Source organism: Amblyomma maculatum, chromosome 1 (genome assembly GCF_055883805.1).
Source record: "Amblyomma maculatum isolate TAMU_Amacu chromosome 1, ASM5588380v1, whole genome shotgun sequence".
Classification (NCBI taxonomy): Eukaryota; Metazoa; Arthropoda; class Arachnida; order Ixodida; family Ixodidae; genus Amblyomma; species Amblyomma maculatum.
In genome coordinates this window covers 351,899,364-351,914,736 of record NC_139344.1, presented here as the reverse complement: position 1 = coordinate 351,914,736, position 15,373 = coordinate 351,899,364, and the positions used below count along the sequence as shown (strand labels likewise).

Here is a 15,373-nt window from a genome sequence, read left to right as displayed (position 1 = left end):
TTGCAAAGGCCATGAAAGATTCCGAGATTGATTTAGGACGTCGTGACACTGGGAAAAAGTGAAGTTCCTGCCAAACACGTGTAAGTCCTCAAGCTCGATTCGAAGTTTGGTGGGCCACCTGTTGAAAAGGTAGCAGTTCCCCGTTTACTTTCGTGGCTCTTCGCCACGAAAAGCGGGAACTCTGCGCGGCTTGTCGACTTTCTGATATCTGCCCACTTGAGAGTCCTTTGCGAGGATAAGAAAGCAGGGTTTGTGGTCATTCACGAGAGAATGTTCACAGAGAAGGCCGTGGCATGCCATTGCGAAAAATTTCAGGAAGGTTGACTTGCTGATCTACAAAACCTGGTTTCAAGTGGTTTCAACAGTACTCAACAACCTTATCTAGCTGCTTTGTTTACGGTAAACACCCTAGAGAAGGCACCCCACACCGTGCAATCATTTCCGAACGGACTACTTGGCAAGCACCAATGGCCATGCATCTTCAGAAGTACCTGAGGGGTCTGACTTCATATCTCCTGAGGCAGTGATGAGTCTTGTCAGTAGCAGCAACAAATACCAGCGCGCCCCCTTCAGCACGCACATTAAGGACTTGTGCTATATATACTTAATGCCAATTAACGAGCCAACTAAATGCGCCCAGAAATGCGTCTCGGAGCATAACGACACGGCATTTCTGTTTAGATGTGGCGCATCGGTTGATCTTAACTCTACAGTCCTAGGGTGTAACGGAATATTTTATTTACAGCAAGCCATATTTGTATTGGGTCATGCGTGGCCCCCGTTCTTAAACGGCCAAGGCAAATTAAGTAATTGAACAGAAATCAAGTGGGCAAGTTTTGAAAGTATGTAGCTATGTAGATGACTGTTTATTGCTGTATAATTACATCCCAAATAGGCAAACAGAAAATTCCTCTTATCTATATATGAATGCCGAAACTTCTGACCTTTCATTTTATGACTGTGTCAAATGAACTCAAACTAAATCAATCCAAATCATGCTTATTCTCAACTCCAAATGTACTCTACCGAAATTGCCGTCCTGAAAGTTTGTTTGCTCTCACCGAAGTTTTGAAATTTTTAATGCTACAACAACGAAATTATATACCTGTATTTTATATCTATCTCACTCGTGGTGGTTTGGGCAACATACATCACGGTCCTCCTCACGAGAGGGTTTCTGGCAGGTGACGGCGATAAGATAGCGACAACGTCAATAACGTCTCCTCAGACAAACTACGCCTAACTAGTGCTTTCTCACGCTATACTAGGTTTCGTGAACCACTTTAGTTTTAATTATTGGCTAATGTCTCCATAAAATAACAAATTGGGTGGCGCAATAATTTAGTTACAATTTATCAATGCAGAAGCGCGCTTCCGAAAACTCTTCTTCTTCTTTTCGGCTTTCTGGTAATAAAAGGTTTTTGGTATCTTATGCCATAGACGCAAAACTTCTGCGCTTACCTAAAATATGCATAAATACGGCATCTAACAAGTGATATGAACCGGAAGTAGCTTATGAACGCAATTTTTTTCGCATCCGTAATTTGTGTCACGCCTATCAATACATCCGCAAAACAATTCTGGGCAGGCTTCTATTTTTTTGCTATTTATTACGAACAGCCCATTCTACGGTTTTTCTTAAAATAGGGTAGCCATGAGGTGGCGAGAACATCAATGAAAATATGTCATTCATTATCTAACAAGGCTTGAAATCGGCAAAGGATAGAAAATAGAGACATTTCTAAATCACAAGTTTAAAACCCTGCAACCAGCAGGGACAACCGTCTCCAAAGGAAACGTTGAATCTCTGAGGCATATTTCTTCGCGGCAGTAATCATTGAATAAGGTTCTGCACTAAATTACAGCAAAATAACATCACAACAGGAAAACAAGCTTCACCCATCTTCCCGATAATTAATATCATTACCTTCATATCGTTGTAATAAATGCTACCTTCACAATAAGCAGGTGTGTTCTATAAAACTGAACTAGCTTGGAGCAGGCGTCTAATGCTGAGTTTGAAGCCACTGAAGTTTAAAAGCTCTCTCGTGAGCATAAGTCTTTCATGCGGCCAAAACAGAAGTGTTTGTTTAAAAATGGCCGACTTGAAACAGCAAAACACAGTAGTTTTTCTAAAAAAAGGCGCCATTTGTTTTTTTTTTTTTTTTGCAACGAACGTGAGCAAAAAGTGTCATTGTTGACGAGGGGAATGCTTTCGTTCATGTGTTCCGATTTTCTGAATGTTTTATGTAGGCGAACTGAGTTCACACAGACCACAGACAGTGGTCTGTGGTCTGCCGCGGTGGTTCAAGTCATCTGTCATTCCGTCTCACCTGCTATATGCTCATGCACCTGCTCCGTCGCTCCTTGTCGCCATTTTTTTTTGTGTCCCACTGCCCGCGTACTATGGACTATGCAAGCCTTCACACAAAAGCGGCAACGCTTTCGAACTATGGTCCGCATAGACAGGAGGTTGCTTACTTTTGTGGCTGAATTGATTCGAGCAGAGATGAAATTTATGACGGCAATAATCAACCAGCGCATCGCTTCCTTCATGGCGTTAAGACGTCAGCGCCGAAGGACATAACTTCTTCTGATGCTAAGTCATTAAAATCTCCAAACAGACGGCATGTATTTTTAGTTCTGGTTTCCAATGAAGCCTCTGCTTCAAAGCATGAACACGGAATAATACTATAAGATCCAATCGCTTTGACTAATAATGTCTTTCTCTTTCTGCGAACGTATCTAGGCGCGGTATGTATGAAAGACACAGGCGAACTACTCAAGGGGTGCATTATCATCATCAGCCGGACTATACCCGCAGCATAAGCAAATTAGCCTCTCCCATATTCCTCCTGTGCTATAACTGCATGCACACTATAGCCAAACGGGTGAGTTGGTGGAATATATTAAATGTAAAACAGCGCAAGAGACAAACACAAAAGCAGAGAAACACAGGACGAGCGCTGTCGAGGTGTTTGTCTCTTGCATTCAAACTGCATCCACTTGGCCCCCGCAAACGTCTTGACGCCATCGGCCCAACCTTCCCTGCTATTACTTCCTTCCCTTGGAATCCAATTTTTATCGACCACCGGTTATCCTCTGTTCGCACTTCATGCCCTGTCAATTTCGTCTCGGCGCATCTACGTACAATGAGAACGTTTCTTTATCTTAATTCACGGAAGACTTTACTTGCAAGGAAACTAATCACATGTGAAAAAACGGTGACGAAAACCTTTGTGCACGGATAAATTCTTTTTTCTTCCTGGCTCCATCAATCCCCCTGCGCTCACAGCTCACAAGCTGAGTGCGCAGGTGGACAGTGTAGCTTTATGTCGAGCATGCCTCTTGGCATTTATGATAAATAGCTCAAATTGAGTGTTGAAAGTGTGCATAGCTGCCGGCTTTCGAGACGTCGGTACCCGGTGCTATCAGCTGATCCGTAGCTGCGACTAAAGCGGCCCCGCTGCCGAGTTCCTATAGATGCATATGTGCCGCTAGGCGCTCCCCCTTCACTGTGCACGTGACTTTCGGCTGCTGTGCCCAAGGCTGCGGCGTCAAAACTCGGCTTATGTCTAAATCGGTTGGCCTTGAAATAAAATGTGGCACATTATACGACCCTATGCTGTGCGTGTGAGGTAATATAGGCACAATTAGAAATTACTAATTAAGCGAGTATCAAAGTGTATGTTGGGGAAAGACGATATCTGTAAAGGGAGGCGCAGACGGTAGCCATAAACGGTCGCATCACATCGTTAAAAGAGGAGCTTAAGGGCCCCACAAATATTTTAAGCATCAAAACTTTCAGATGTTGTATCCGTGCGCAAGTTCAGAATGCTCATTTTTTTTTTTTTAAGCGAGTGTTTGTTTCGATTTTCAGGACCCACGTGCTACGACGCCTCGTCGTTGTAGATGTACACGGAAGCTCAAACTGGAGAGGTTTGCTTTTCGTCACGAACCTTCCATGATACTTTTGGCTTTTTGTCTAGATGCAGAAAACGTCTGGGATGTGTACCGGGTGAGTCAAAAATTATCAGTCCACCTGGTTTGCTTTTCGATAATGTTGTGAGAACTTGCATCACTCCAGGATGCTCAACACTGAATGGTGAGAAGAAGGCTAAGCCTCACTGACAAGAGTGGTATTAGTCAAATCGGTACCGCAATAGCATGATTATACAACTCGAAACCAAACCCTCTGGCACGCGAACATTTCGCCAACTCCGTAAGTCTGCGGGTCCGAGAAAACAGTCAATAGCAAAGCGCGCCGTCCGTGCCATCGAAGGTATGACGCTCCTGAATGATTGTGTGTATATGCTGTTGTATTGGCGCTTGGTGCTGTGTGTCAACTGGCGACTTTATCTCACAACCAGCAAGAAGGCAGCTTTGTCGTGAGCAGTTCAGAATGAGATAATCTGAAAGCGTTTTTCAGAGCTGCGCCTCGGATCCTCGCCAACCTTTTGACGTGTGCAAATAAATGTTATTTCTCTCTCTCTCTTGGAAGGAAACGAAGCTGCCAACGACTCAGCCCGAGGATATGCTAACCGGGCACCACGTCCAGAGGGGTTTCGGAGCGCACATGATGTACCCAAGAAATATATTGACATCCTCCCGCATTACAGACTTGACAGAAGAAAATATTCCCCACCCCGCAAGAAACTAACCAGAGAAGAAGCAGTCACCCTCCGAAGAATCCAAACCAACAGCCAAGTCCACGGCCGCTTACTACACAGAATCTCGTCCACCACCTAAAGATATGAATGCGTATTTTGCAACGTACCAAACACCCTACAACATATGGCGTGAGGATGCAAGAGACTAAATGGCACTATAACCACCATGGCCATAACCGAAGAGCAGTGGAAGACTCAGCTGTCAAGCCCCAGCCTGGAGGATCAGCGTAGTCTGGTCAGCCGGACTCGGGAGATGGCTCAGGCCCACGGCTTCCTGTACTGAGGAGGCTGCCCACCTAGGGCTGAATATTTCATGCCTGCTCATAATAAATGTCTCTGCCTCTCTCTCTCCCTCTCTCTCTCTCTACCAAGTCGTGGAGGACAGCGCTGTAATCGGAGCGTATTCGGGCGCACGGACCGCGCTGTTGTGTGATATTCTGCAAAACGGACCGGCTTTCATTTTTGACGGACGGAAAAGCTACGCTAAGGTACCCGATTCCAAAGCACCAGGGCCCGACTATTCACGGAGCGATCGGCAATTTTTCTATTTAAACGTGGGTGTTTAACGCCCTAATTTAAATGTGAATAGTTTAACGTCAATAATTATTCAATTCATGAAAAGGGAACACTAGCCAATAATATAAAAAATTTTATACCGATATTAATTTGATTTTGATTCAGAAGACCGCTTTGTTTTATTTAAATAATCGTCCGTCTACAGCCGGGACAGTATAACCACTTCAAACTCCATGTATTATTATCACAGTTCGGAACATGTAAAATGTAAACTTTCTTAATGCAGAATCATTCCAACCTGCATTCTTGGATTGCGCCAAGGTGGCTGTGAAACCTAGCTCCTTCGAGTATCCGTCGCAAACAAAATTCGCCGCCAGGGGGTTTCAAGCCCAAACCGAAGCAGATGGATCAGTTCTCAAGGCGTGGCGTAATCGTTAAAGCCGATGAAGGCTTTTTGCTCTCTGTGTGAGGGGTGTGCTCAACATGTCTCGGTGTTGAATTTAACGCACTGTGCGTAGCACATGGAATTCCTCTTCCTCAAGGTGACGTGCTTGGTTTTCAAGCCGGACCTTTCGACTGCTCATGCAAGAAAGGCGTGCGCGCATTGTATCAGAGCCATTGCTGCGTTCTTAACAGCTGACATGAAATCATTGAAGAGGTGAATAAAGCAAGGGTGGCCGTTAAGTATTGCTAGTTATTTTACAAGCATCTGTTAATGTCTAATGTCTAATAAAACTTTTTCTAACAAGAGACAAACCGCGCGGAAAGCATGTACACCCTCCCACTTTTTTAATCTTAACGCACGAGCGTCGACCGTCGAGTCGATAAGCGCCGTATGACGGAACACAGCGGCGAAATGAGCGAGAATATACGCGTGCGCGCAAGGAGCACTCCAGTGCAGCTGTACTCTGCCAGGCTGTTCTGAAAACGTGACCTCATCTCTGCTTCTTTTGAGCACCATTATCGTCATTGTCCTTTTTTTTTTTTCTGAACTCTTCCATCAAGTTATAAAAAAGCGGTCAGGTGATAGCGCTAGAGCTGGATGGAAGGCGATATACGCCCTCTGATTATACTACATGCGTATCAGCATTTGGTTTCGTTTTGGTATGGGTCACGTAGCACTTTCTTGCGGTAAATTAATCGTATCTGCCACTCGGAGTCCTGCTGAACAGGAACTTCTATCTTTCAAAGAAAACGCAGATGCATTGTCAATGTCGTTACCGAAATAAAAAAGAAAGCAGGCTGTACACATGATATTTTCTAATATTTTCCCAGCGGCATGCAGAAAACAGAAGCAAATACGATAACGCACAAAAAATCAGGGGGGGGGGGGGGGTTGGATCCGGTTCCCGTAACAGCCTGGCGGAGGACAGCTGCACCAGGGTGCTCATTGCGCGCATTCTCGCTCATTTCGCCGCGGTGTTCCGCCGTTCGACGCTTATCGACTCGGCGGTCGACGTTCGTGCGTTATGGTTAAAAAAGTGGCATTTTAATCGCCTATCACCACTGCATATGTTTGTATCCTACACCATAAAACTCACTTATATTCATAAGGCAGTTCTAATTTTTTTTCTTGCCCTCACTACTTACATAGAGATGATTGCAGTAAACACACTTTTGTTACATTTTGTACGTCAGAGCCCACACAGTTCTTAACGGCAGTTTTTTTATCCAAAGCATGAAAAATGAGAGCCCTAGAAAATGCTGAGAGAGGTCAGATCGCACGCCTCCCATAATTCTTCCCCGCGTCGATTAGCAAATCAGCGGGTTGAAACCAGCTAAATTTTGTTTTTTCACTATAGAGCTTCTCTGTCTCTCACGGTTTTTTGTTCCCGCTGATGGGTCTTCGGAAAGCTACCGTACGTGTTTATCCGGAAGACGGTATGCTTGCGTAGTGAATGATTCAGTGTACGCAAACTAACGCAGGGGGTCTAAATAATTCTGAAGCCTTCAAGTATGCCACACTTTCTTATCAAATTTTAAAAAGCAGTCGCGAAACTAAAAAAAACAACAACAAAAATTGTGGGTGTTCAAGCATAGCTTGAATCTAGGTCGAAAGGGGGCTGTTGCCGGGGCACGTCTTTCTCTTCTTCTTTTTCTTTGTTCTCTACTTTCTCTCTTTTCTTGTTGTCGCACGAGGCAGCGGAGGTGGCTCAGCTACAGAGCCAGTAGCAGGCCCGTGCATTTTCTTTTCCTTCTTCCTACAGCCCCAACAACAAGCTGCGAGAGTTGTAGCAACCCGCCTTTTCAATCAGCGTTTGTATAATTTAATAGCAATAATTGGTTTACAGTAATAATAATAATAATAATAATAATAATAATAATAATAATAATAATAATAATAATAATAATAATAATAATAATAATAATAATAATAATAATAATAATAATAATAATAATAATAATAATAATAATCGGTTCTCTGGAAAAGAAAGGCGGAATAAATTGTCACACGTACTGCGGACACCTGAACCGCGCCGTAGAGGGAAGGAAGAAGGTGAGAGTGAAAGTAGAAAGAGAGAAAGAGGAGCCCTAGTGGAGGGCTGCGGAGTAATTTCGACCACCCGGGGATCTTTAACATGCACTGACATCGCAAAGTACACGGAGGCGAGAAGAGGAAAGAGGGTGGCTGTTCCTGACCCTGATAGGACTGGGACAGGTAGGTCACCGCCGCTTGCGGTGGGTTAGCCTGCCACCGATTTTTTATCTGTCGCAGGCCATCATTGCAATCGCCACCGCTTTGGTGATGGACGATGGCTGTTGCGGTGAGCGTCTTTCTCACCCTCTTCTTTTTCTTTCTTCTCTATGTTTTCTTCTGTCTGCACGGAAGTTGTGGGGGATGGGACAGGTAGGTCACCGCCGCTTACGGTGGGGCCTAGCCTGCCGTCGTAGTTTATCTGTTGTAGGCCGTCATTGCATCCGCCACCGCTTAGGTGGTGGACGACGGCTGATGCGGCGCGCGTCTTTCTCTCCCTCTTCTTTTATTGCGAAATCAATACTACTATCACTTTTCAGCCGTTCGCGTAGCGAGGCGGCAGCTACCATTGACCTTTAGCGTGACCTTTGGCGCGTCGCCAAGCACAGCTGCGCAAAAAGGGGGCCCCAACTCGCGCCGTCAACTCGCGAGGCGAGGGGTGCCTCTCCCCTGATGGGGCTGGGGCAGGTAGGTCACCGGCGCTTGCGGCGGGGGCTAGCCTGCCACCGAATTTTTTATCTGTTGTAGGCCGTCATTGCACCCGCCACCGCTTCGGTGGGGGACGACGGATGTTGTCGCGGCGCGCGTCTCTCTTTCCCTCTTGCTTTTCTTTCTTCTCTATTTTTTCTTCTGTCTGCACGAGGCAGCGGAGGTGGCTCAGCTACAGAGCCAGTAGCAGGCCCGTGCATTTTATTTTCCTTCTTCCTACAGCCACAACAACAACAACCACGATCGGCGACTCTGCTGCTGTTATAGTGTGCTGGTGTGCTGTTCTGCTTTCTTCTCCTGACTGATGGATCCTGTCTTGTCTGCGAGCCTGACCGTTCTCTCCGGTGAGGCCATTTCACGTCGGGGGATTGGCCAGTATTTGTTTTAAACCGAAACTAGGATTCATGTAAAATTAGGCCTATAATGTGTCTAGCTTCCCCAGGTGGGGTTTCGGTATCCTGGTTTGCCAGTCTGCTGGCCCAAAGCTTGGACATGGAATCTTTCGGACGAAATGGAATAAGTATAATACCGGTGGCATTCGTACCAATTGGGGATGGATTCCTGAAGTTGAAAAATCCAAAAATAATCCAGGAGCAGCTAAAGGCTGTCACCCCCAACTACCTAGAAATCTCTGAGGTGCGTCCGTTTGGCAGGAGAGGTATCCTCTGTAAGTCCTCGAATATACAGTGTGTGTCGGACTTGCTTCGATGCACATCGTTTGCATCCCTGCCAGTAAAGCCTTTTATACCTGAACAGTTGGCATGTGCAAAAGTATTATACGCGGCGTGGATTCGTCGGCTTCTCCGCAAGAAATGATCGAGGAATTTAATGAGGCTGGCATTGGCATCTTATCACTATTCTGTTGCAGCAGGGATGCTGGTGGCTCTAGGCTGCCGACAGAATCGATGATAGCGACGTTTAATACCGTTTCTCGGGCTAGTTGGTTCATACTTGTACTGTGAAAAACTGCGCCGAACTTTGTCTCGTCTACTTCCTTGCGGTGTGTTAAGTTCGGCGCAGTTTTTCACAGTACATAGCGACGCTTGCTGGAGCTAACTGTCCAACAGAGGTTAAGGTATGGCCCATTGTGTACTGTGTAGATCCCCTGCAGCCTCGCCCTTTGCAGTGCAAAAACTGCTGGCGATTCGGACACAGCAGCAAGGCGTGCAAATTCGCATCACGCTGCAGACTGTGCGGAGACAACCATTCATCTGACATGTGCACCTCTGCTGTGGTAATTTGCGCACTATGTCACGCAGATCACCCTGCTGATGATGATATATGCCCAAAAACGCGCAGATGAGCAAACTGTTCTCAACATTATCCAGCATAATAAGTGTTCTAGAGCAGATGCCTATGCACAGCTAGACCATAAGAGGAATTCGTATGCAGCTTGTGCAAAAACACTAGCTTCGGATGTGGAAACAGGCACGACAAAGTCGGTTGTCTTAGCTGTAGAGAAATCACTTGAGGGTTTCTTCGAGCGTATGTTAAGCACGTTTACAGAAGCTGTGTCACAGGTCATAGCTACAAAGATTGGTTCGATCGAAATTGCAGCTTTGCAAGTTGGCAACCCTGGTATACTGAATATGCCATGCTCCTATGGTTCCTAGGGCCTCTGTTGAGGGAGATTCTACCCAGACGACGCCTGCTCCTTTTTCTTCAATGAAAGTACAGGGTCAGGGTCATGTGGATACTCACGTGTCCACCGTTAACCCATTGGATGTAGAGATGACATGTTCATCCCAAAAGCGTCGCGCTTATTCCTCTCCCTCAAAATCCGCACATTCTAACACTAAAAGTAAAAAAAGGTTCCCCTAATCTTCAGAATAACATTGATGTCTTAAAGGAGGCTGTCACAGCCTCCCGGATTCTACAATAATCATGGCGGGGTTAAAAGTACTACAGTGGAATTGTCGTTCAATTGCATCTTCGTTTCACGATTTACAGAATCTTATCTCAAATTTCAACCCAGACATAATTTTATTACAAGAAACTTGGCTTTTGCCAAATCGGCCATTTTCTCTAAAGTATTTCAGAACTTTTAGATCAGATCGCACTAGCGGCCGGTGTGGCGGCTTGCTAACATTAATTTCGTCAAAAGCAATTCATCGGGCGAAGGTATCACACAAAATTCTACGGTAAGACTGCGAACTGCTTGCAGTTGATATCGCAATTCCACAGTCTGCTCCTGTCACTATTGCAAATGACTACTTCCCAACAGGTGTCCGTACAACAGTTTGTTTAAGTAATATGTTGAGTTCAACCAACGGACTGATTATTGCTGGCGATTTTTATTCACACCATGTTATTTGTGGTTACCGTTCAGATATATGTGGGCAGCGACTTTGGAACTGGATGTCTGTAAATGATGTGCATTGCTGTAATAGTCCAGGCATAACCTACATGCGAGCAGCTTCTAGGTCAGTAATTGATTTAACGTTAGCAGCAATTAGATTAAGGGTCTCATCATGGGCTACGGTGGATTGTGGTACATCTAGCGAACACTTTCCAGTTACGTTTAATATAGAATCTACTCCCCTTAGAGTAACTACTTGTGAACAAACATTTGTCAACCATAAACTCTTTAAAAAGTTTGTGAATTCCTCTTTTTCCTCTATAGCATCATCTCAGCATTCTGAACGGGCTCAGCAAGCACTCTCTTCTCTGCTATATGCCACTGAGCGTTCAGCGTTCACTGTGAAATCGTCTGTCCCTAACAAAATGTCATGCCGATGGTGGAACGAAGAATGTGAGAAAGCATTCCGTCGTAGAAAAGCTGCGTGGAAGAGCCTTTCCCATAACTAGTGTCCCCAAAATTGGATAAATTTTAAATTTTATGCGGCTTCATTTAAAAAAACTATTCGTATAGCAAAGGATGAGTATAATGCTAATATGAATATTTATCTCTCTAATCCAATTAATCGGAAGGCATTATATAGGTTCATGGAACGCAACCAAAGTTCTTCTCCACCACATGCAACCGGGTCAGAGGTGTTATCACCCAATGAAGCAAAAGAGAAACTTGAACAAATTGCGAACGGTCTTGCTATTCGCTTTCAAGCGCAAACGGTGGCTCCGTTACTTCGACCTACGCCACGTGCTGACTTCGTTTCAGTTGAGCCACTGGAATTGCATTGTATAGCGGCTGCTCTGCAACCTGCAGCTCCTGGGTGTGACGGTGTTACAGTGGCTATGCTGAAAGCTTTAGTGCAAAACCACACTCGGAAGTATTGAATATTGTAAATTTTTCTCTGGAAACTGCTTGGGTACCCGAAGACTGGAAAGTTGCAAAAATTATACTAATTCTCAAAGATCCGAAAAAGGCTTTGATTTGGATAATATTCGGCCGATTTCTCTAACTTCAAATCTAATGAAACTTATTGAACGCATAGTTCACCTGCGCCTCACAAACCATGTGATGACCCTGAATGCATTAAGTGACGCACAAATTGGATTTCGTCAAGGGTGCTCCATTTGGACGGCTCATACAGATTTGGAGAGTAGAATTAGGTTAGCAATGAAGAAGAAAGAAGTGTCTGCATTGGTCACTTTGGATATCGTCAAAGCATATGACAGTGTAGAACACTCTATACTATTGAATAAGATAAACGAAATTAGGTCACCTTTTTACATTTGTGGATGGCTAAATTAAGCAATAGAAAATTTTTCTGCACGAGAGGTTCTATAACTTCTGAAACTTATTACCAAACTGGAGGCGTGCCTCAGGGATTGGGGCTGTCTCCATTGCTATTTAATATATTAATGAGAGATATTCCTGTTCATCCAAATATAAAAGTGTACATGTATGCGGATGATATTGCCTTTTTCTCTTCTGCACGAAATGTTCATTTCTTATATCAGCTATTGCAAGCCTACTTGAATGCCCTTGAAGTTTGGCTCGGTAATATAAAATTAATTCTCAACGTGAAAAAATCCTCAGTACTCGGTTTCCCACCGGCACACCCTCTTTATATCTCCCTTGCTTATTGCGGTTCACAAATCCCAAAGGTTGAATCCTTAAAGTACCTGGATGTATTATACCACTCCCAATTAGACTGGCGGCCTCATATCAAAAGTAATTACCTGAAAGGTGAGCGAGTCCTTGGTCACCTGATTCGAATTAGCCGTAAGAAATTCGGTATGCGTAGAGATACTCTTTTGTTTCTCTATAAAACTTATTTGAGATCAATTCTGGAGTTCGGCTGTGTTCGTTTCTCGGGCAGTCCTAAATACAAACTACGACCTTTGTTGCTACTGGAGAGGCGCGCTTTACGACTATGTTTGGGGTTGCCAAAACAGTTTCGAATGCAGTCCTCTATTTAGAGGCCCGTGTACGTGACTTGAACTCTCGATGTGAGCTGGTCACTGTGCGAACCTTTTTACGAGCACTGGAATCTCTGTCTGGAGTGGCTTCTCCCATTTTTATTACACAGCAAGCTCAGTTTCTAGATTATCATTGGCCGTAATATAAGCAACCACAATTTGTATTTACTCAGTCCTTGCTGTCCAAAATTGCAGTTTCGCTTATGTCAGTAAGACGCGTTGGCAATGTTCAAGCTACTTCCGCACTGTGCTTTGACCAGTCGTTGCCATCTAATGCAAAACACTTGACTACCACGGTAATAAAGGGACACCTTGAAGATTATCTATTACAGTATACACGACACGTAGCTATTTTCACAGATGCCTCACAACGAAATGAAAAAGCAGCAATAGGGATTTACTCCCAAGCACTTGACTGGAGTTTTTCTGTACGGATCCCTGATTACACACCCATATTTACTGCTGAATTGCTTGCAATTGGTTTGGCCCTTCAAAAAGTTCCCGGTAATGTTACTCACGTAATCATACCCTCTGACTGCCTGTCAGTCTTAGCAGCATTAGAAAGCCCGAAAATGCGTCTTTTGAAACAAACCCTGATGTTTTTCCTTCCGATACATTTACAGGAAGTACGTTTTCAGTGGGTTCCGGGACACTTTGGCATCGCTTCTAATACAATGGCGGATTATGTAGCAAATTCAGCTCTCAATGGGCCTGTTGCCGATGTTGCACCTAATATTATCTTGCTAAATATATCCCGTTTTGAACGGTTTCAAACGTTAAACTTCTTGAGCCATGAGCCACTCCTTGGGACTACAGATTTTAACCATTTAAATTTCCATTGGAATATCCGACATTGTACCTCGAGGCAATGTGAGGCCTCCATAACGCTCGTGCGTTGTAGAATTCCTTCCCTCAATCTTTATTTATGTCGCTCTGCATTCACGCCGTCGAATCTTTGTGCGTCATGTGATGACGTGGAAACAATTGAACATTGCATCCTCTCCTGCCACAGGTATGCTACTCAGAGAAGGAATTATTCAGAAATACCTCTTGCTCGCCTAGGATTGTCATTTACAGTTCCTGTCCTCCTCTCCTTTGGTGCAACCGTCAAAGGGTATGCCCTAAAACCGGTGTGTGAGTTACTTCCTAATTATAATATCGGTATTGGAAGATTTGCGTGTTAGCGCTAATCTGTCTGAATTGTACTCTTTTTCTTTTTATAATTATTTTTAATATTTTCACAACACAAGGGGGAACAGCGCAAGCTAAACACGGACAAAAAGGGAGGACGAGACACACACAGCGCTCACAAGTTTAATATTTTACAATTCTATACCTTTTTTCATTGTTTTATATTACTAACGCCTCAAAATTTCAAATTATTTCAGTAACACTAACTCCTAATTTTTAGGTTATCTATGATATACTCAAATCGACATTATCAGCTATATTATGTTACCTACAACGAATTCTGGCCAATCCCCCACTGTGGGTATGTGCCATTATAACGAGGAAGAAGAAGAAGAAGAAGAAGAAGAAGAAGAAGAAGAAGAAGAAGAAGAAGAAGAAGAAGAAGAAGAAGAAGAAGAAGAAGAAGAAGAAGAAGAAGAAGAAGAAGAAGAAGAAGAAGAAGAAGAAGAAGAAGAAGAAGAAGAAGAAGAAGAAGAAGAAGAAGAAGAAGAAGAAGAAGAAGGGAAGACAAAGCTGTAGCAACGGTAGTTAGGGCTAAGAGAAGGTTGGCGCTTGCCAGAACAATCACACAAGTCATTAGCCGGTGTGTTTCTTGAGCTAACCTTCTTGCCCCGTATCAATATTAAAATATTTTCGATTAGGGATCCTCCGTACGAAAGCGATTTGCTCCCCATAGAAGGTCGGCTTTGCAGTGCCTTCTAGTGGTTTATGGCGGTTAACTTCCCAAAGCCTACGAGGAAGGTTCGGGAAAATTTAGAATACGTGACGTTCAATAACGTACTCTGACATTACGCAGTACACTGCCTGACACTACGCCGTACAAGGACTCCTCGCACTTCGTGTCTATCGCAACGCGGACGCCGCCGCCGGCTACGAAGCCCGGTTCCCCGGCTCACTAGTCGAGCGCCATTACCACTGAGCACCACCGCAGTGACAAAGGTCCTACTCATATCCATATCGACAAATATGATTAGCGGACAACTAGCTAAGTACCTGAGTATTTATTAACATGAAAGCTAGCACGTATCTCGTTACTGTGGACACTGCAGTAGAGATCTCATCGCAGTAAGATTTATCTGCAGTGCGACTTGCCGGCGCCGCACGTATGGTCACTCACCCGATCAAGCGCCGCTTGCTGCGCGGCCGACAGGTCTCCGACGTAGCCGCTCATCGCTCCTGGCTCCGTCCACCCGCTGCTGGACGGAAAGTGAGACTGCTTTCGGGTTGACGGCCGTCAGAAGCGAGAGTGCGAAGGGGAGCTGCTCTCCCGGGGAGCGCGGAGATTGCACAGGCCCCGAGGCACAAGACGGCAAGCGCGGTCACATATTTTTTCCGCCTTGCTTTTTATTTCGCTGCGATTGAATGAGTTCCGAAAGTTGGAACGCTATCAAACTATTATGCCTTCAGCTTGTGTCCTCCTGTTTCTTTAGTCAAGGATATACAAGTTCAGTTTTCTGTGACAACTTTTAATTGTAGGGTAAATGTG

General features: G+C 44.6%; 1 protein-coding gene across 1 annotated transcript in view; it reads right to left on the bottom strand.

Annotated features, from left to right (window-relative positions):
- Positions 1–15,078, bottom strand: part of LOC146207772 (SEC14-like protein 3) — a 62,623-nt gene extending 47,545 nt beyond the window's left edge. The window contains exon 1 of the mRNA XM_084587162.1: positions 15,005–15,078. Coding sequence (XP_084443288.1) covers positions 15,005–15,058 — 54 coding nt within the window. The 5' untranslated portion in view covers positions 15,059–15,078. The remainder of the gene's footprint in view (positions 1–15,004) is intronic.
- Between the last annotated feature and the right edge of the window lie 295 nt (positions 15,079–15,373).